The sequence below is a fragment of the Bufo gargarizans genome, chromosome 5 (genome assembly GCF_014858855.1).
Source record: "Bufo gargarizans isolate SCDJY-AF-19 chromosome 5, ASM1485885v1, whole genome shotgun sequence".
NCBI classification, from domain to species: Eukaryota; Metazoa; Chordata; class Amphibia; order Anura; family Bufonidae; genus Bufo; species Bufo gargarizans.
Window position 1 is genome coordinate 483642334 of NC_058084.1, and position 22391 is coordinate 483664724.

At 50.2% G+C, this 22391-nt stretch overlaps 1 protein-coding gene across 1 annotated transcript in view; it reads left to right on the forward strand.

Moving 5' to 3' along the window:
* The window catches only part of OBSCN (obscurin, cytoskeletal calmodulin and titin-interacting RhoGEF), a 452890-nt gene that overhangs the window by 326280 nt on the left and 104219 nt on the right, over window positions 1–22391 (forward strand). The window contains 11 exon segments of the mRNA XM_044292830.1: window positions 453–626; window positions 707–866; window positions 995–1111; window positions 1562–1726; window positions 1800–1958; window positions 2767–2944; window positions 3128–3241; window positions 4409–4576; window positions 4971–5073; window positions 5158–5287; window positions 12622–12721. Of these exon segments, the coding sequence (XP_044148765.1) occupies window positions 453–626; window positions 707–866; window positions 995–1111; window positions 1562–1726; window positions 1800–1958; window positions 2767–2944; window positions 3128–3241; window positions 4409–4576; window positions 4971–5073; window positions 5158–5287; window positions 12622–12721 (1568 nt within the window).

Consider the following 22391-nt stretch of genomic DNA (forward strand, 5'->3'; position numbering starts at 1 on the left):
TGCGGAGTCAGATCCATGGAAGTGTCCGTGTGCTCCTTGTGGCCAGTGTGAGCTCTGCGGCATCAGATCCATGGAAGTGTCCGTGTGCTCCTTGTGGCCAGTGTGAGCTCTGCGGAGTCAGATCCATGGAAGTGTCCGTGTGCTTGTGGCCAGTGTGAGCTCTGCGGCGTCAGATCCATGGAAGTGTCCGTGTGCTCCTTGTGGCCAGTGTGAGCTCTGCGGAGTCAGATCCATGGAAGTGTCCGTGTGCTTGTGGCCAGTGTGAGCTCTGCGGCGTCAGATCCATGGAAGTGTCCGCGTGCTCCTCTGCGGCCAGTGTGAGCTCTGCGGCGTCAGATCCATGGAAGTGTCCGTGTGCTCCTCTGCGGCCAGTGTGAGCTCTGCGGTGTCAGATCCATGGAAGTGTCCGCGTGCTCCTCTGCGGCGTTTTGACATCTGCTCCTTCTCCTCAGCACAATCATCCAGGATCTTCTGAGCTCGGAGAAGGAATACGTCACCGACCTGCAGTTCCTTCAGACCCATCACCTGAGTTACACCGAGAGTTGCTCAGATGTCCCCGAGGCTGTGGCCACCCAGAAGCCAGTCATCTTCCGGAACATCAGCGACATCGGGAACTTCCACGCCAGGTTTGTAAGGAGAAGAGTCACGCGGCAGCGTGTAGGTACCCGGAGATTTCCGTACATGACCGTCCTTATCGCCCTCGCAGAACGTTCTTCCAGGAACTGAAGAAGAGCGACACAGACGACGATATCGCCATGTGCTTCATCCGGAACGAGGAGGAATTCAACAAGTACATCATGTACCTGGTGGGCCGTGTGCAGGCCGAGTCCGTGGTGGTCAACGACGCCATCCAGGAGTTCTACAAGGTGAGGATCTCATATCCATCTACCTTTCTCTCTCTATCTATCTATCCATCCATCTATCTCTATCTATCTCTCTTTCTGCCTCTTCTCTCTCCCCTCACGTCGGTGTGCTCGTCTGTGGTTATTTCCAGGGATACGCGGAGGATATCCTCGCTCTGTCTGACCCCTCCAAACCCCCGGCGCCTCCTCTCCAACATTACCTGGAGCGGCCGATAAGCAGGATCCATCACTACCAGGTCATCCTGAAGGTGAGGAGCCGACCAGACAAGATGGGGAGGTTAGGGAACCGCTGTGGGCGCAGCAGCCACCCCGCCTGGTGTGCTCAGTCACTGCGCCCCTCATGTGGCCTGCGGAGGGGGCTTTGCCTGTCTCATTCTGTTGTCTCATTTGGAGATAAGCGGCACCAGATATATTGGCAGCCGCTGATCTCGTCTGCTGACAGCAGTTATGGTGCGGCTGGACTGAACGGAGCTGGAGAAGATTCGGGTTGGTTTTCAGGTTTTGGGCTCTTCTTAGGTGATTGTGAGGGAGCTCGCTGACCGCCGGACCTGATGAGGGCCACATCTGACCGCACTTTGCACCGATGTATAGAGGGGCTGGGGCTTGTGGCGCAGAAGGCGGAGCATCTGCAGAATTTTTTTTTACACTTTTATGCTGCTGTACAGAAATGTCAATTCTAAATCTTTCCAATCCGACAGGAAATGATCCGGAACAAGGCCCGAAACAGCAAGAACTGTGCGCTGCTGGAGCAGGCCTACGCCGTGGTGTCCGCGCTCACCCGCAGGGCGGAGAACTTCCTGCACGTGTCCCTGATGGAGAATTACCCTGGGACGCTGGAGGCGCTAGGAGAGCCCATACGACAGGTAGCACCCGCTCCCAGGGAAGGCGCCCCCTGCTGGTCACTCTCTTCTGTCACCCACATGCTTCTCGTTTTAGGGCCACTTCATTGTCTGGGAAGGAGCTCCAGGGGCCCGAATGGCCTGGAAGGGACACAACCGCCACGTCTTCCTGTTCAAGAATTATGTCATCATCTGTAAACCCAAGAGAGACACCAGGACGGACACCTACAGCTACGTCTTCAAGAACATGATGAAGGTGCGTACAAGGGGGAGAACTCTAGTCACATCCAGAGCTGCACTCGCACTTCTGCAGTCACACTGAAAGCTGCTGTCACTATAACATTATATATAAAGCTGCAGCCACAACTCTCACATCATGTTTTATACTCCAGTCACACTGAAAGCTGCTGTCACTATAACATTATATCTCAGGCTGCAGCCACAACTCTCACATCATGTTTTATACTCCAGTTACATCCAGAGCTGCACTCGCACTTCTGCAGTCACACTGAAAGCTGCTGTCACTATAACATTATATATAAAGCTGCAGCCACAACTCTCACATCATGTTTTATACTCCAGTCACACTGAAAGCTGCTGTCACTATAACATTATATCTGAGGCTGCAGCCACAACTCTCACATCATGTTTTATACTCCAGTTACATCCAGAGCTGCACTCGCACTTCTGCAGTCACACTGAAAGCTGCAGTCACTATAACATTATATATAAAGCTGCAGCCACAACTCTCACATCATGTTTTATACTCCAGTTACATCCAGAGCTGCAGTCACACTGAAAGCTGCTGTCACTATAACATTATATCTGAGGCTGCAGCCACAACTCTCACATCGTGTTTTATACTCCAGTTACACCCAGAGCTGCAGTCATGATTTCTTGCTCTCAGGCTGCAGGACCCCTCGGTAGCTCAGAGGTGACAGTGCAGGGCTGACCATTCTGGGAGGGTCTCAGGGCCCAAGTCAAGTGGAGGCCCCGTTTGAGGCTCAGCCTGACTCCTTTGTGTGCCCGGGGCCCCCATTACTTTCTGGTTGTTTCCTCCTCAGCTGACAAACATTGACGTGAATGATCAGGTGGAGGGCGATGACCGCGCCTTCGAGATCTGGCACGAGCGCGAGGACTCGGTGCGGAAATATCTGCTGCAGGCGCGGACGGTGATCATCAAGAACTCCTGGGTGAAGGAGATCAGCGGCATCCAGCAGCGCTTCAGCCTCCCGCTCTGGAGTAAGCGGCGCCCCGCGGGGGAGGGGTCACTGGTGTAAGGGTACAACAAGGCCCAGCATCCTAGCTGGGAATGATTTATAGGGGCCCCCAGCGGTGCAGGTCGCGGTATGTGCCGTGACTTAGCCTTTCGTCTACCCTTCCTCCAGAGCTGCATTCACAGTTCTGCTTTGTCTTGTGTCACAGATCCCCCTCACTTCATCGAGGTGCTGGCAGATTGTACGGCCGAGCTGGGAGAAACCGTCAAACTGGCGTGCCGCGTCACCGGGACCCCGAAACCCACCGTCACCTGGTACAAAGGTAATGGCCGAGAGTGAAGGGGTGCAGAGCGGGGCCCCAAATTATAACCTGTAACCCCCCCCCCAACCCTGTTCTGTGTGTTTAGGCTCCTGAGACCTTGGGGACACGTACAACCTCTGAACCCGGGGGCCACATACAACCTTTACACCCCAGGGGCCACATACAACCTCTGCACCCCAGGAGCCATATACAGCCACTGCACCCGGGAACCACATACAACTTTTGCACCCTAGGGGCCACATACAGCCTCTTTACTCCAGGGGACACATTTAAACACTGCACTCCGGGGGCCACATACAACGTCTGCACCCTAGGGTCCACATACAACCTCTGCACTCCAGGAGCCATATACAGCCACTGCTCCCGGGGGCCACATACAACGTCTGCACCCTAGGGTCCACATACAACCTCTGCACCCCAGGAGCCATATACAGCCACTGAACCCGGGGGCCACATTCAACTTCTGCACCCTAGGGGCCACATACAACCTCTGCATCCCAGGGGCCACATACAACCTTTACACCCCAGGGGCCACATACAACCTCTGCACCCCAGGAGCCATATACAGCCACTGCACCCGGGAACCACATACAACTTCTGCACCCTAGGGGCCACATACAGCCTCTTTACTCCAGGGGACACATTTAAACTCTGCACTCCGGGGGCCACATACAACTTCTGCACCCTAGGGTCCACATACAACCTCTGCACTCCAGGAGCCATATACAGCCACTGCTCCCGGGGGCCACATACAACTTCTGCACCCTAGGGGCCACATATAGCCTCTGCACCCCGGGAGCCATATACAGCCACTGAACCCGGGGGCCACATACAGTCTCTACATCATACAGCCTCTGCACTCCAGGGGACACAATTAAACTATGCAATCCGGGGGCCACATACAGCCTCTGCACCCTAGGGGCCACATACAGCCTCTGCACCCTAGGGGCCACATACAGCCTCTGCATCCCAGGGGCCACATACAACCTCTGCACCCCACGGACCACATACAGTCTCTACATCATACAACCTCTGCACCCCAGGGGCCACATACAGTCTCTGCATCCTCCCAGGGGCCACATACCACCTCTGCACCCCAGGAGCCCCATACAGCCTCTGCACCTCAGGGGCCACATACTCCTGCTGGTAATGTCTCTGTCCCCTCAGACGGCCGCCCAGTGGAGGTGGATCCGCATCACATCATCATCGAGGACCCGGACGGCTCCTGCACCCTCATCCTGGACAATATGACCGGGGCCGACTCCGGCCAGTACATGTGCTTCGCCTGCAGCCAGGCCGGAACCGCCAGCACACTGGGCAAGATCCTGGTCCAAGGTAAAAGCTTAGGGGTCTTATACTCTAGTCACCTCCAGAGCTGCAGCCACAGTTCTGCTGGTTTCCTGGTAGTTGTCAGGTTCTCACTGCTGCCCCCTGCTGTTCAGTGCAGTGATCTACACACGTGTATTCTACAAAGAATCTGTTATTACCCGTGTTATAGCAGTTATGATTACTGAACTGTCCCCAGCAGCACAGAGGATTTAAGGAGAGGAGTGTGCTGATCATGTGGAGGTCACAGGATGAGAGTTACATAGTGGAAGGAGCAGGGTCCTCAGCAGCACAGAGTATTTCAGGAGAGGATTATGCTGATCGTGTGATAGTGGGAAGATCAGGGTCCTCCCAGCAGCACAGAGTGTTTCAGGACATGATGTAATGGCTCCTCTATCATCAGTTCCCCCGAGATTCATCAACAAGATGCGGAACGTGTACTTTGTGGAAGGAGAAGATGTGCAGTTCTCATGTGTTATCGAAGGGGCGCCGTACCCACAGATCAGGTGAGTGACCCCCATCATCCCGGCTGTCTGCATAGGTGAGGGTTGTAGTACATGGGAGTATGCTGATGTTGGCGCTGTTTGCAGGTGGTACAGGGACGGTCATCTGCTGCCGGATTCCAGTAAACACCAGACGCTTGCCGAGCCGCGGAGCGGAGTCCTGGTCCTGGTGATAAAGAACGCAACCAAGGACGACGTGGGGCACTACGAGTGCGAGGTGCGTGACTGCGCGCAGAGGGGCGAGACGGACAGCGCAATGTACCGCCAGAGAGTGCGGCAGCACCCAGTTTATGCCACTCACTACCCAGAGCCCATATAGTGTCATACTGTGCCTGTCCAAATAGAACCCACACACAGAGGTCTGTGCCCACATACTGACATCTGCTACCAACATAGTGTCCAGAGGGCCATGTACCGCCATACACTGATCACATAGTGCCGTACAGTGTCTGCGGTGTCCAGAGGTCCATGTACCGCCATACACTGATCACATAGTGCCGTACAGTGTCTGCGGTGTCCAGAGGTCCATGTACCGCCATACACTGATCACATAGTGCCGTACAGTGTCTGCGGTGTCCAGAGGTCCATGTACCGCCATACACTGATCACATAGTGCCGTACAGTGTCCAGAGGGCCATATAGCGCCATACACTGATCACATAGTGCCGTACAGTGTCCAGAGGGCCATATAGCGCCATACACTGATCACATAGTGCCGTACAGTGTCCAGGGGGCCATATGGCGCCATACACTGATCACATAGTGCCGTACAGTGTCCAGAGGGCCATATAGCGCCATACACTGATCACATAGTGCCGTACAGTGTCCAGAGGGCCATATATAGCGCCATACACTGATCACATAGTGCCGTATAGTGTCTGCAGTGTCCAGAGGGCCATATAGCGCCATACACTGATCACATAGTGCCGTATAGTGTCTGCAGTGTCCAGAGGGCCATATAGCTCCATACACTGATCACATAGTGGCGTACAGTGTCCAGAGGGCCATATGGCGCCATACACTGATCACATAGTGCTGTACAGTGTCCAGAGGGCCATATAGCGCCATACACTGATCACATAGTGCCGTATAGTGTCTGCAGTGTCCAGAGGGCCATATAGCGCCATACACTGATCACATAGTGGCGTACAGTGTCCAGAGGGCCATATGGCGCCATACACTGATCACATAGTGCCGTACAGTGTCTGCGGTGTCCAGAGGGCCATATAGCGCCATACACTGATCACATAGTACCGTACAGTGTCTGCGGTGTCCAGAGGGCCATATACCGCCATACACTGATCACATAATGCCGTACAGTGTCTGCGGTGTCCAGAGGGCCATATAGCGCCATACACTGATCACATACTGCCGTACAGAGTCCAGAGGGCCATATAGCACCATACACTGATCACATAGTGCCGTACAGTGTCCAGAGGGCCATATAGCGCCATACACTGATCACATAGTGCCGTACAGTGTCCAGAGGGCCATATAGCGCCATACACTGATCACATAGTGCCGTACAGTGTCTGCAGTGTCCAGAGGGCCATATAGCGCCATACACTGATCACATAGTGCCGTACAGTGTCTGCGGTGTCCAGAGGGCCATACAGCGCCATACACTGATCACATAGTACCGTACAGTGTCTGCGATGTCCAGAGGGCCATATACCACCATACACTGATCACATAATGCCGTACAGTGTCTGCGGTGTCCAGAGGGCCATATAGCGCCATACACTGATCACATAGTGCCGTACAGTGTCCAGAGGACCATACAGCGCCATACACTGATCACATAGTGCCGTACAGTGTCTGCAGTGTCCAGAGGGCCATATAGCGCCATACACTGATCACATACTGCCGTACAGTGTCCAGAGGACCATACAGCGCCATACACTGATCACATAGTGCCGTACAGTGTCTGCAGTGTCCAGAGGGCCATATAGCGCCATACACTGATCACATACTGCCGTACAGTGTCCAGAGGGCCATACAGCGCCATACACTGATCACATAATGCCGTACAGTGTCCAGAGGGCCATACAGCGCCATACACTGATCACATAGTGCCGTACAGTGTCTGCGGTGTCCAGAGGGCCATATACCGCCATACACTGAACACATAATGCCGTACAGTGTCTGCGGTGTCCAGAGGGCCATATAGCGCCATACACTGATCACATAGTGCCGTACAGTGTCTGCAGTGTCCAGAGGGCCATATAGCGCCATACACTGATCACATAGTACCGTACAGTGTCTGCAGTGTCCAGAGGGCCATATACCGCCATACACTGATCACATAGTGCCATACAGTGTCTGCGGTGTCCAGAGGGCCATATAGCGCCATGCACTGATCACATAGTGCCGTACAGTGTCTGCAGTGTCCAGAGGGCCATATAGCGCCATACACTGATCACATAGTGCCGTACAGTGTCTGCGGTGTCCAGAGGGCCATACAGCGCCATACACTGATCACATAGTACCGTACAGTGTCTGCGGTGTCCAGAGGGCCATATACCGCCATACACTGATCACATAATGCCGTACAGTGTCTGCGGTGTCCAGAGGGCCATATAGCGCCATACACTGATCACATAGTGCCGTACAGTGTCTGCGGTGTCCAGAGGGCCATATACCGCCATACACTGAACACATAATGCCGTACAGTGTCTGCGGTGTCCAGAGGGCCATATAGCGCCATACACTGATTACATAGTGCCGTACAGTGTCTGCAGTGTCCAGAGGGCCATATAGCGCCATACACTGATCACATAGTACCGTACAGTGTCTGCAGTGTCCAGAGGGCCATATACCGCCATACACTGATCACATAGTGCCGTACAGTGTCTGCGGTGTCCAGAGGGCCATATAGCGCCATACACTGATCACATAGTGCCATACAGTGTCTGCGGTGTCCAGAGGGCCATATACCGCCATACACTGATCACATAGTGCCGTACAGTGTCTGCGGTGTCCAGAGGGCCATACAGCGCCATACACTGATCACATAGTACCGTACAGTGTCCAGAGGGCCATATAGCGCCATACACTGATCACATAGTGCCGTACAGTGTCTGCAGTGTCCAGAGGGCCGTATAGCGCCATACACTGATCACATAGTACCGTACAGTGTCCAGAGGGCCATATAGCGCCATACACTGATCACATAGTGCCGTACAGTGTCTGCGGTGTCCAGAGGGCCATACAGCGCCATACACTGATCACATAGTACCGTACAGTGTCCAGAGGGCCATATAGCGCCATACACTGATCACATAGTGCCGTACAGTGTCTGCAGTGTCCAGAGGGCCGTATAGCGCCATACACTGATCACATAGTACCGTACAGTGTCTGCGATGTCCAGAGGGCCATATACCACCATACACTGATCACATAATGCCGTACAGTGTCTGCGGTGTCCAGAGGGCCATATAGCGCCATACACTGATCACATAGTGCCGTACAGTGTCCAGAGGACCATACAGCGCCATACACTGATCACATAGTGCCGTACAGTGTCTGCAGTGTCCAGAGGGCCATATAGCGCCATACACTGATCACATAGTGCCGTACAGTGTCCAGAGGGCCATACAGCGCCATACACTGATCACATAGTGCCGTACAGTGTCTGCGGTGTCCAGAGGGCCATATACCGCCATACACTGAACACATAATGCCGTACAGTGTCTGCGGTGTCCAGAGGGCCATATAGCGCCATACACTGATCACATAGTGCCGTACAGTGTCTGCAGTGTCCAGAGGGCCATATAGCGCCATACACTGATCACATAGTACCGTACAGTGTCTGCAGTGTCCAGAGGGCCATATACCGCCATACACTGATCACATAGTGCCATACAGTGTCTGCGGTGTCCAGAGGGCCATATAGCGCCATGCACTGATCACATAGTGCCGTACAGTGTCTGCAGTGTCCAGAGGGCCATATAGCGCCATACACTGATCACATAGTGCCGTACAGTGTCTGCGGTGTCCAGAGGGCCATACACTGATCACATAGTACCGTACAGTGTCTGCGGTGTCCAGAGGGCCATATACCGCCATACACTGATCACATAATGCCGTACAGTGTCTGCGGTGTCCAGAGGGCCATATAGCGCCATACACTGATCACATAGTGCCGTACAGTGTCTGCGGTGTCCAGAGGGCCATATACCGCCATACACTGAACACATAATGCCGTACAGTGTCTGCGGTGTCCAGAGGGCCATATAGCGCCATACACTGATTACATAGTGCCGTACAGTGTCTGCAGTGTCCAGAGGGCCATATAGCGCCATACACTGATCACATAGTACCGTACAGTGTCTGCAGTGTCCAGAGGGCCATATACCGCCATACACTGATCACATAGTGCCGTACAGTGTCTGCGGTGTCCAGAGGGCCATATAGCGCTATACACTGATCACATAGTGCCATACAGTGTCTGCGGTGTCCAGAGGGCCATATACCGCCATACACTGATCACATAGTGCCGTACAGTGTCTGCGGTGTCCAGAGGGCCATACAGCGCCATACACTGATCACATAGTACCGTACAGTGTCCAGAGGGCCATATAGCGCCATACACTGATCACATAGTGCCGTACAGTGTCTGCAGTGTCCAGAGGGCCATATACCGCCATACACTGATCACATAATGCCGTACAGTGTCTGCGGTGTCCAGAGGGCCATACAGCGCCATACACTGATCACATAATGCCGTACAGTGTCCAGAGGGCCATATAGCGCCATACACTGATCACATAGTGCCGTACAGTGTCTGCGGTGTCCAGAGGGCCATATACCGCCATACACTGATCACATAATGCCGTACAGTGTCTGCAGTGTCCAGAGGGCCATATAGCGCCATGCACTGATCACATAGTGCCGTACAGTGTCTGCAGTGTCCAGAGGGCCATATAGCGCCATACACTGATCACATAGTGCCGTACAGTGTCTGCAGTGTCCAGAGGGCCATATACCGCCATACACTGATCACATAATGCCGTACAGTGTCTGCGGTGTCCAGAGGGCCATATACCGCCATACACTGAACACATAATGCCGTACAGTGTCTGCGGTGTCCAGAGGGCCATATAGCGCCATACACTGATCACATAGTGCCGTACAGTGTCCAGAGGGCCATATAGCGCCATACACTGATCACATAATGCCGTACAGTGTCTGCAGTGTCCAGAGGGCCATATAGCGCCATACACTGATCACATAGTGCCGTACAGTGTCCAGAGGGCCATATAGCGCCATATACTGATCACATAGTGCCGTACAGTGTCCAGAGGGCCATATAGCGCCATACACTGATCACATAGTGCCGTACAGTGTCCAGAGGGCCATATAGTGCCATATACTGATCACATAGTGCCGTACAGTGTCCAGAGGGCCATATACCGCCATACACTGATCACATAAAGCCGTACAGTGTCCAGAGGGCCATATAGCGCCATACACTGATCACATAGTGCCGTACAGTGTCCAGAGGGCCATATAGCGCCATACACTGATCACATAGTGCCGTACAGTGTCTGCGGTGTCCAGAGGGCCGTATAGCGCCATACACTGATCACATAGTGCCGTACAGTGTCTGCGGTGTCCAGAGGCCATATACCGCCATACACTGATCACATAGTGCCGTACAGTGTCTGCAGTGTCCAGAGGGCCATATACCGCCATACACTGATCACATAGTGCCGTACAGTGTCCAGAGGGCCATATAGCGCCATACACTGATCACATAATGCCGTACAGTGTCTGCGGTCCCATATAGCGCCATACACTGATCACATAATGCCGTAAAGTGTCTGCGGTGTCCAGAGGGCCATATACCGCCATACACTGATCACATAGTGCCGTACAGTGTCCAGAGGGCCATATAGCGCCATACACTGATCACATAGTGCCGTACAGTGTCCAGAGGGACATATAGCGCCATACACGGATCACATAGTGCCGTACAGTGTCTGCAGTGTCCAGAGGGCCGTATAGCGCCATACACTGATCACATAGGGCCGTACAGTGTCTGCGGTGTCCAGAGGCCATATACCGCCATACACTGATCACATAGTGCCGTACAGTGTCTGCAGTGTCCAGAGGGCCATATACCGCCATACACTGATCACATAGTGCCGTACAGTGTCCAGAGGGCCCTATAGCGCCATACACTGATCACATAATGCCGTACAGTGTCTGCGGTCCCATATAGCGCCATACACTGATCACATAATGCCGTACAGTGTCTGCGGTGTCCAGAGGGCCGTATAGCGCCATACACTGATCACATAGTGCCGTACAGTGTCTGCGGTGTCCAGAGGCCATATACCGCCATACACTGATCACATAGTGCCGTACAGTGTCTGCAGTGTCCAGAGGGCCATATACCGCCATACACTGATCACATAGTGCCGTACAGTGTCCAGAGGGCCATATAGCGCCATACACTGATCACATAATGCCGTACAGTGTCTGCGGTCCCATATAGCGCCATACACTGATCACATAATGCCGTAAAGTGTCTGCGGTGTCCAGAGGGCCATATACCGCCATACACTGATCACATAGTGCCGTACAGTGTCCAGAGGGCCATATAGCGCCATACACTGATCACATAGTGCCGTACAGTGTCCAGAGGGCCATATAGCGCCATACACTGATCACATAGTGCCGTACAGTGTCTGCAGTGTCCAGAGGGCCGTATAGCGCCATACACTGATCACATAGGGCCGTACAGTGTCTGCAGTGTCCAGAGGGCCCTATAGCGCCATACACTGATCACATAATGCCGTACAGTGTCTGCGGTCCCATATAGCGCCATACACTGATCACATAATGCCGTAAAGTGTCTGCGGTGTCCAGAGGGCCATATAGCGCCATACACTGATCACATAGTGCCATACAGTGTCAGTGGTGTCCAGAGGGCCATATAGCGCCATATACTGGTCACATAGTGCCGTACAGTGTCTGCGGTGTCCAGAGGCCATATGGCGCCATACACTGATCACATAGTGCCGTACAGTGTTCAGAGGGCCATATAGCGCCATACACTGATCACATAGTGCCGTACAGTGTCTGCGGTGTCTAGAGGGCCATATACCGCATATACTGATCACATAATGCCGTACAGTGTCCAGAGGGCCATATAGCGCCATACACTGATCACATAGTGCCGTACAGTGTCTGCGGTGTCCAGAGGGCCATATACCGCCATACACTGATCACATAGTGCCGTATAGTGTCTGCAGTGTCCAGAGGGCTGAAGAGTGGCATGCTTTACTGAAGCATAGCCGTTCAGCACCCACAGTGCCCCGGTTGCTGTATTTTTTCCAGATGGATCTCATTTGGGGCAGTGACCACCCGCCATCTCCTGCTCATACGCCGCCATCTCCTCTTCATCACTGGGCACAAGCAGAGAGCGCTCCCTGGGACAGCACCTGATATCTGGCATTGCTCCTTTAGATTTTGTAGCATCTTAGGCTCCAGTCACCTCCAGAGCTGTATTCACAGTTCGTCGTGTTACTTGTGCCTCTACAGATGGCGAACAGACTGGGGTCTACGCGGAGCGGAGCGGAGCTGAACGTACAAACCGCGGCCATGATGGAGCGGAGAGGCGACCAGACCGTCACTATCGAAGGTAAGACGTCACCGGTATGATGACATCATAATGTGGTCACATGACCCTGTCCTGTACTGATATATGTAGAATACACTAGAGATCAGCGGTGACATCACTGAGAATGCCGCCTATCCATTCACTAGAGATCAGCGGTGACATCACTGAGAATGCCGCCTATCCATCACTAGAGATCAGCGGTGACATCACTGAGAATGCCGCCTATCCATTCACTAGAGATCAGCGGTGACATCACTGAGAATGCCGCCTATCCATTCACTAGAGATCAGCGGTGACATCACTGAGAATGCCGCCTATCCCTTCACTAGAGATAAGCGGTGACATCACTGAGAATGCAGCCTATCCATTCACTAGAGATCAGCGGTGACATCACTGAGAATGCCGCCTATCCATTCACTAGAGATCAGCGGTGACATCACTGAGAATGCCGCCTATCCATCACTAGAGATCAGCGGTGACATCACTGAGAATGCCGCCTATCCCTTCACTAGAGATAAGCGGTGACATCACTGAGAATGCCGCCTATCCATTCACTAGAGATCAGCGGTGACATCACTGAGAATGCCCCCTATCCATTCACTAGAGATCAGCGGTGACATCACTGAGAATGCCGCCTATCCATCACTAGAGATCAGCGGTGACATCACTGAGAATGCCGCCTATCCATCACTAGAGATCAGCGGTGACATCACTGAGAATGCCGCCTATCCATTCACTAGAGATCAGCGGTGACATCACTGAGAATGCCGCCTATCCATTCACTAGAGATCAGCGGTGACATCACTGAGAATGCCGCCTATCCATCACTAGAGATCAGCGGTGACATTACTAAGAATGCCGCCTATCCATTCACTAGAGATCAGCGGTGACATCACTGAGAATGCCGCCTATCCATTCACTAGAGATCAGCGGTGACATCACTGAGAATGCCGCCTATCCCTTCACTAGAGATAAGCGGTGACATCACTGAGAATGCAGCCTATCCATTCACTAGAGATCAGCGGTGACATCACTGAGAATGCCGCCTATCCATTCACTAGAGATCAGCGGTGACATCACTGAGAATGCCGCCTATCCATCACTAGAGATCAGCGGTGACATCACTGAGAATGCCGCCTATCCGTTCACTAGAGATAAGCGGTGACATCACTGAGAATGCCGCCTATCCATTCACTAGAGATCAGCGGTGACATCACTGAGAATGCCCCCTATCCATTCACTAGAGATCAGCGGTGACATCACTGAGAATGCCGCCTATCCATCACTAGAGATCAGCGGTGACATCACTGAGAATGCCGCCTATCCATCACTAGAGATCAGCGGTGACATCACTGAGAATGCCGCCTATCCATTCACTAGAGATCAGCGGTGACATCACTGAGAATGCCGCCTATCCATCACTAGAGATCAGCGGTGACATCACTGAGAATGCAGCCTATCCATTCACTAGAGATTAGTGGTGACATCACTGAGAATGCCGCCTATCCATCACTAGAGATCAGCGGTGACATCACTGAGAATGCCGCCTATCCGTCACTAGAGATCAGTGGTGACATTACTGAGAATGCAGCCTATCCATTCACTAGAGATCAGCGGTGACATCACTGAGAATGACGCCTATCCGTCACTAGAGATCAGCGGTGACATCACTGAGAATGCCGCCTATCCATTCACTAGAGATCAGCGGTGACATCACTGAGAATGCCGCCTATCCGTTCGGATCCTCGCCACATTGTTGCAGTCCCATGTATTTTATGCTCCCCCATGATCATGTGACGTGTCCGCCGGGTCATGTGATGATTGAAAGGTAGATGTAGCGCAGCACTGCAGTGTCCCGTTGCAGCGGAGCTGGGGCGAAGTGCGGTGCTACATCTACCTTTGAATCCTCTGTGTCATGTGACGTGTCCGCCGTGTCATGTGACAGATCTTCATCGTAGTCGTCGGTTGTTCTGGAGATGGACCTTCCTCCCTCAGTCTGGGATCGGAGGGGCTATGGATCTTGGAGGAGGCCCCTGCAGCTGTTATAGACAGGTGGGGCCCCAGCTCAGTTTGGCCCCATCTTCTTTCCCTGGGACCAGGTCAACCCTCTCCTACAAGGGATGGTGGGTGGGAGTTGACAGGTGCGGGGGGAAGGGGGGGGGGTGATGTCAGTTTTCGGGGTGGAGAGGTTTGTTCCTTGCTCTAAGTCGCCCCCGTCTGTACACCCGGCAGATGGACGCCATAAGCGGATAACCATGCCAGGCCCTGCTTCACTCCCCTCATACTGGGCTACATCCTGTCCTATACTCCATTCACATCCAGAGCTGCAGTCACAATTCTACTGTTACATCATGTCCTATGATCCAGTTGCATCCAGAGCTGCAATCACAATTCTTTTGTTACATCCTGTCTTATACTCCAGTCACAACCTGAGCTGCGGTCAGCATGCTGCTGTTACATAATGTCTTATGCTCCAGTCACATCCGGAGCTGCAACCAGGTTTCTGCTGGTCTTTTGTTACATGAGTGCAGTGCATTATAGGAGCCTTACTTCTTACTTCTGCATTGCTCAGTGTCTCCATCTTTGTGTAGCGTCCCCCCCCCCCCCCCCCAGAGTACGGATGGGGCCCCCCGCAATGTGAACTGAGGATAATGTTATTTTTGGGTACAGTGTGATTTTGTGTGGCTAGGTAGTGGAGATCACCATACATATTGGCTGTCGCTGCAGCTTGGGGTGTGTCTTGTGTGCATACATTGCTTGGCATGCGGGATGTGACCACAATGTATGTAATGCCGCCTGCTCCTGGGTGGGGGTTCGTTGTGTGCATGCAGCGTCTCAGGAAAACCCCTGTCACTAACCTTCACCCCTGTAAGTTGTGCTCAGGAGACCCGCTCATTTTGTGGGAGTCTTCTGGTCTGTAAATGCCCTGTCTTGCTTTAGGGGTGGGGGTCATATTTTAGGGCACCCCTGCTCCAGGTGACGATCAGCGGTTTGTGTATTAAAGGTATTGTCCTGGAGCATAATATGCACCATGGTATCACGTCCTGTACTGACCACCGAGGTCGTGCCCAGTGTTTACTGGCGGGGCTGCTGCAACCACACGGAACGAGGAGACCAATGGATGTCTCCACCTAAACTTTGTGCCAATGTCCTGAACCTTCAGGATCTGGAGCACAATGTCAGAAAGCGATTGTTATATTAGAGTTTATTTCCTCAACATCTCCTTTAAGAGAAAGAGGAGGAGAGGAGCAGGAGGTAAAGAGAAAGAGGAGGAGAGGAGCGGAAAGTAAAGAGGAAGAGAGGAGCAGAGGAGCAGGAGGTAAAGAGAAAGAGGAGGAGAGGAGCGGAAGGTAAAGAGGAGGAGAGGAGCAGGAGGTAAAGAGAAAGAGGAGGAGAGGAGCGAAAGGTAAAGAGGAGGAGAGGAGCAGAGGAGCAGGAGGTAAAGAGAAAGAGGAGGAGAGGAGCGGAAGGTAAAGAGGAAGAGAGGAGCGGAAGGTAAGGAGGAGCAGAGGAGCAGGAGGTAAAGAGAAAGAGGAGGAGAGGAGCAGGAGGTAAAGAGGAAGAGAGGAGCGGAAGGTAAAGAGGAGCAGGAGGTAAAGAGAAAGAGGAGGAGAGGAGCGGAAAGTAAAGAGGAAGAGAGGAGCGGAAGGTAAAGAGGAGGAGATGAGCAGGAGGTAAAGAGAAAGAGGAGGAGAGGAGCGGAAAGTAAAGAGGAAGAGAGGAGCGGAAGGTAAAGAGGAGGAGATGAGCAGAGGAGCAGGAGGTAAAGAGAAAGAGGAGGAGAGGAGCAGAAGGTAAAGAGGAAGAGAGGAGCGGAAGGTAAGGAGGAGCAGAGGAGCAGGAGGTAAAGAGAAAGAGGAGGAGAGGAGCAGGAGGTAAAGAGGAGCAGAGGAGCAGGAGGTAAAGAGAAAGAGGAGGAGAGGAGCAGAAGGTAAAGAGGAGCAGAGGAGCAGGAGGTAAAGAGAAAGAGGAGGAGCGGAAGGTAAAGAGAAAGAGGAGGAGCAGGAGGTAAAGAGGAGGAGAGGAGCAGGAGGTAAAGAGAAAGAGGAGGAGAGGAGCGGAAGGTAAAGAGGAAGAGGAGGAGCAGGAGGTAAAGAGGAGCAGAGGAGCAGGAGGTAAAGAGAAAGAGGAGGAGAGGAGCAGAAGGTAAAGAGGAGCAGAGGAGCAGGAGGTAAAGAGAAAGAGGAGGAGAGGAGCAGAAGGTAAAGAGGAGGAGAGGAGCAGGAGGTAAAGAGGAGGAGAGGAGCGGGAGGTAAAGAGGAGGAGAGGAGCGGGAGGTAAAGAGGGGGAGAGGAGCGGGAGGTAAAGAGGAGGAGAGGAGCGGGAGGTAAAGAGGAGGAGAGGAGCAGGAGGTAAAGAGAAAGAGGAGGAGAGGAGCAGAAGGTAAAGAGGAGCAGAGGAGCAGGAGGTAAAGAGAAAGAGGAGGAGAGGAGCAGAAGGTAAAGAGGAGGAGAGGAGCAGGAGGTAAAGAGGAGGAGAGGAGCGGGAGGTAAAGAGGAGGAGAGGAGCGGGAGGTAAAGAGGGGGAGAGGAGCGGGAGGTAAAGAGGGGGAGAGGAGCGGGAGGTAAAGAGGAGGAGAGGAGCGGGAGGTAAAGAGGAGCAGAGGAGCAGGAGGTAAAGAGAAAGAGGAGGAGAGGAGCAGAAGGTAAAGAGGAGGAGAGGAGCAGGAGGTAAAGAGGAGGAGAGGAGCGGGAGGTAAAGAGGAGGAGAGGAGCGGGAGGTAAAGAGGGGGAGAGGAGCGGGAGGTAAAGAGGGGGAGAGGAGCGGGAGGTAAAGAGGGGGAGAGGAGCGGGAGGTAAAGAGGAGGAGAGGAGCGGGAGGTAAAGAGGAGGAGAGGAGCAGAGGAGAGGTGGCTTCTGGGGGGAATCCTCAAGGTGGTCTCCTTTGATCTAATTGTTCCCTCATTTTGTATGAGTCACAGCAGGACCCCCTTATATCTGAGGGGTGCTGACTAATCCTTTACTTCACTTCATCCATACCGCGTGCCTTATACTCAGTCACATCCAGAGCTGCAGTAGTAGCGCATTGTGGTTGAGGATGTGACTGGAGCAGAACAGCGGCTGTCCCAGCACCGGATGGTGGGGTCCGGTCTTGTCTCCTGCCCTCCTGACTGGCAGCTCTAGGATCGGAGATGTTGGGGGTTATAGGTCATCATGTGGGCTCATAGACCGGGTTGGCTCTGTAAAAACCTTAAAGGGCCAGCTCAAACTTCTGTAACCATTGTTTAATGAAACATTCTGACACTTTATATTTTGGCTTCTCATGACAATACCTCTGCTTAATGTCATCCTGCTGACACAGCTAAGAGTTTGTTACAGTGTATCAGTCTCCTAGTGCTGCATTGTTTACCTTGTAGTAGATTGTCTGCACTGATACATTGTAACAGCCCTCAGCTGTGCGTAAAGAACCTGGAAGATACATCCCTGAAAACATGCTCAGCTTATATTAGATCTTCCAAAACCAAGATATCGTATTATTTAACGATATGACGCTCATGCTGCGGCCAGACCGCACATAGACTCCGCCCCCAGCTGTTATAAATGTGTCTCGTGTCACCATGGATGACAGGCCCAAGTGACATTCTTCATGCAGAGGTGGGGGAGGGCAGGACGCATGTCTGCTTTATCTGTCCATCCAGGGTGCACTTAATGACTTAACACGATTAGACGGATCATCAGCTTGTGCCGGTCTAACCCCTGCTCTCCATATTGTCTCTTTATAGTCACTGAGCAAGAAACTAAAGTGCCCAAGAAAACCATTATCATGTAAGTGCCACTGCCGTGTCTGTACGTCCTCATGTCTGCGAGTGCTAACCCCTGCTAACCGGGCCCCGGAGCACCTAACTGTGTGCCGCATGGAGAGCCGGAGTGACCCCATCTGTGTGCGCCATACTAAAGAGACTATACAGGGCTAACCCTCATCATCCACCATCACCTGGGGACACCATGATTATCATATTATACTGGTGCTCAGGGTATACCAGCTGTACATATATAATTATATACAGGAGATGCCCAGGTTATACCAGCTGTACATATATAATTATATACAAGAGATACCCAGGTTATACCAGCTGTACATATATAATTATATACAGGAGATGCCCAGGTTATACCAGCTGTACACATATAATTATATACAGGAGATTCCCAGGTTATAGCAGCTGTACATATATAAATATATACAGGAGATACCCAGGCTATACCAGCTGTACATATATAATTATATACAGGGGATGCCCAGGTTATACCAGCTGTACATATATAATTATATACAGGAGATGCCCAGGTTATAGCAGCTGTACATATATAAATATATACAGGAGATACCCAGGCTATACCAGCTGTACATATATAATTATATACAGGAGATGCCCAGGTTATACCAGCTGTACATATATAATTATATACAGGAGATGCCCAGGTTATACCAGCTGTACATATATAATTATATACAGGAGATGCCCAGGTTATACCAGCTGTACATATATAATTATATACAGGAGATGCCCAGGTTATACCAGCTGTACATATATAATTATATACAGGAGAGGCCCAGGTTATACCAGCTGTACATATATAATTATATACAGGAGATGCCCAGGTTATACCAGCTGTACATATATAATTATATACAGGAGATGCCCAGGTTATACCAGCTGTACATATATAATTATATACAGGAGATGCCCAGGTTATACCAGCTGTACATATATAATTATATACAGGAGATGCCCAGGTTATACCAGCTGTACATATATAATTATATACAGGAGATACCCAGGTTATACCAGCTGTACATATATAATTATATACAGGAGATACCCAGGTTATACCAGCTGTACATATATAATTATATACAGGACATGCCCAGGGTATACCAGCTGTACATATATAATTATATACAGGAGATACCCAGGTTATACCAGCTGTACATATATAATTATATACAGGAGATGCCCAGGTTATAGCAGCTGTACATATATAATTATATACAGGACATGCCCAGGCTATACCAGCTGTACATATATAATTATATACAGGGGATGCCCAGGTTATACCAGCTGTACATATATAATTATATACAGGAGATGCCCAGGTTATAGCAGCTGTACATATATAAATATATACAGGAGATACCCAGGCTATACCAGCTGTACATATATAATTATATACAGGAGATGCCCAGGTTATACCAGCTGTACATATATAATTATATACAGGAGATGCCCAGGTTATACCAGCTGTACATATATAATTATATACAGGAGATGCCCAGGTTATACCAGCTGTACATATATAATTATATACAGGAGATGCCCAGGTTATACCAGCTGTACATATATAATTATATACAGGAGAGGCCCAGGTTATACCAGCTGTACATATATAATTATATACAGGAGATGCCCAGGTTATACCAGCTGTACATATATAATTATATACAGGAGATGCCCAGGTTATACCAGCTGTACATATATAATTATATACAGGAGATACCCAGGTTATACCAGCTGTACATATATAATTATATACAGGAGATACCCAGGTTATACCAGCTGTACATATATAATTATATACAGGACATGCCCAGGGTATACCAGCTGTACATATATAATTATATACAGGAGATACCCAGGTTATACCAGCTGTACATATATAATTATATACAGGAGATGCCCAGGTTATACCAGCCGTACATATATAATTATATACAGGAGATGCCCAGGTTATACCAGCTGTACATATATAATTATATACAGGAGAGGCCCAGGTTATACCAGCTGTACATATATAATTATATACAGGAGATGCCCAGGTTATACCAGCTGTACATATATAATTATATACAGGAGAGGCCCAGGTTATACCAGCTGTACATATATAATTATATACAGGAGATGCCCAGGTTATACCAGCTGTACATATATAATTATATACAGGAGATGCTCAGGTTATACCAGCTGTACATATATAATTATATACAGGAGATGCCCAGGTTATACCAAATGTACATATATAATTATATACAGGAGATGCCCAGGTTATACCAGCTGTACATATATAGTTATATACAGGAGATGCCCAGGTTATACCAGCTGTACATATATAATTATATACAGGAGATGCCCAGGTTATACCAGCTGTACATATATAATTATATACAGGAGATGCCCAGGTTATAGCAGCTGTACATATATAAATATATACAGGAGATGCCCAGGCTATACCAGCTGTACATATATAATTATATACAGGAGATGCCCAGGTTATACCAGCTGTACATATATAATTATATACAGGAGATGCCCAGGTTATACCAGCTGTACATATATAATTATATACAGGAGATGCCCAGGTTATAGCAGCTGTACATATATAATTATATACAGGAGATACCCAGGTTATACCAGCTGTACATATATAATTATATACAGGAGATGCCCAGGTTACACCAGCTGTACATATATAATTATATGCAGGAGATGCCCAGGTTATAGCAGCTGTACATATATACATATACACAGGAGAGGCCCAGGTTATACCAGCTGTACATATATACATATACACAGGAGAGGCCCAGGTTATAGCAGCTGTACATATATACATATACACAGGAGAGGCCCAGGTTATACCAGCTGTTCATATATAATTATATACAGGAGATGCCCAGGTTATACCAGCTGCACATATATAATTATATGCAGGAGATGCCCAGGTTATACCAGCTGCACATATATATTTATATACCGGAGATACCCAGGTTATACCAGCTGTACATATATAATTATATGCAGGAGAGGCCCAGGTTATACCAGCTGCACATATATATTTATATACCGGAGATGACCAGGTTATACCAGCTGTACATATATAATTATTATATACAGGACATGCCCAGGTTATACCAGCATGCTCCATATCACTATATACAAGAAGATGTATAACGTATACCAGCTGTACATATATAATTATATACCGGAGATGCCCAGGTTATACCAGCTGTACATATATAATTATATACAGGAGATGCCCAGGTTATACCAGCTGTACATATATAATTATATACAGGAGATGCCCAGGTTATACCAGCATGGTCCATATCACTATATACAAGAATATGTATAACGTATACCAGCTGTACATATATAATTATATACAGGAGATGCCCAGGTTATACCAGCTGTACATATATAATTATATACAGGAGATGCCCAGGTTATACCAGCATGCTCCATATCACTATATACAAGAAGATGTATAACGTATACCAGCTGTACATATATAATTATATACCGGAGATACCCAGGTTATACCAGCTGTACATATATAATTATATACCGGAGATGCCCAGGTTATACCAGCTGCACATATATATTTATATACCGGAGATGCCCAGGTTATACCAGCTGTACATATATAATTATATACAGGAGATACCCAGGTTATACCAGCTGTACATATATAATTATATACAGGAGATGCCCAGGTTATACCAGCTGTACATATATCATTATATACAGGAGATACCCAGGTTATACCAGCTGTACATATATCATTATATACAGGAGATGCCCAGGTTATACCAGCTGTACATATATAATTATATACAGGAGATGCCCAGGTTATAGCAGCTGTACATATATAATTATATACAGGAGAGGCCCAGGTTATAACTGCTGTACATATAT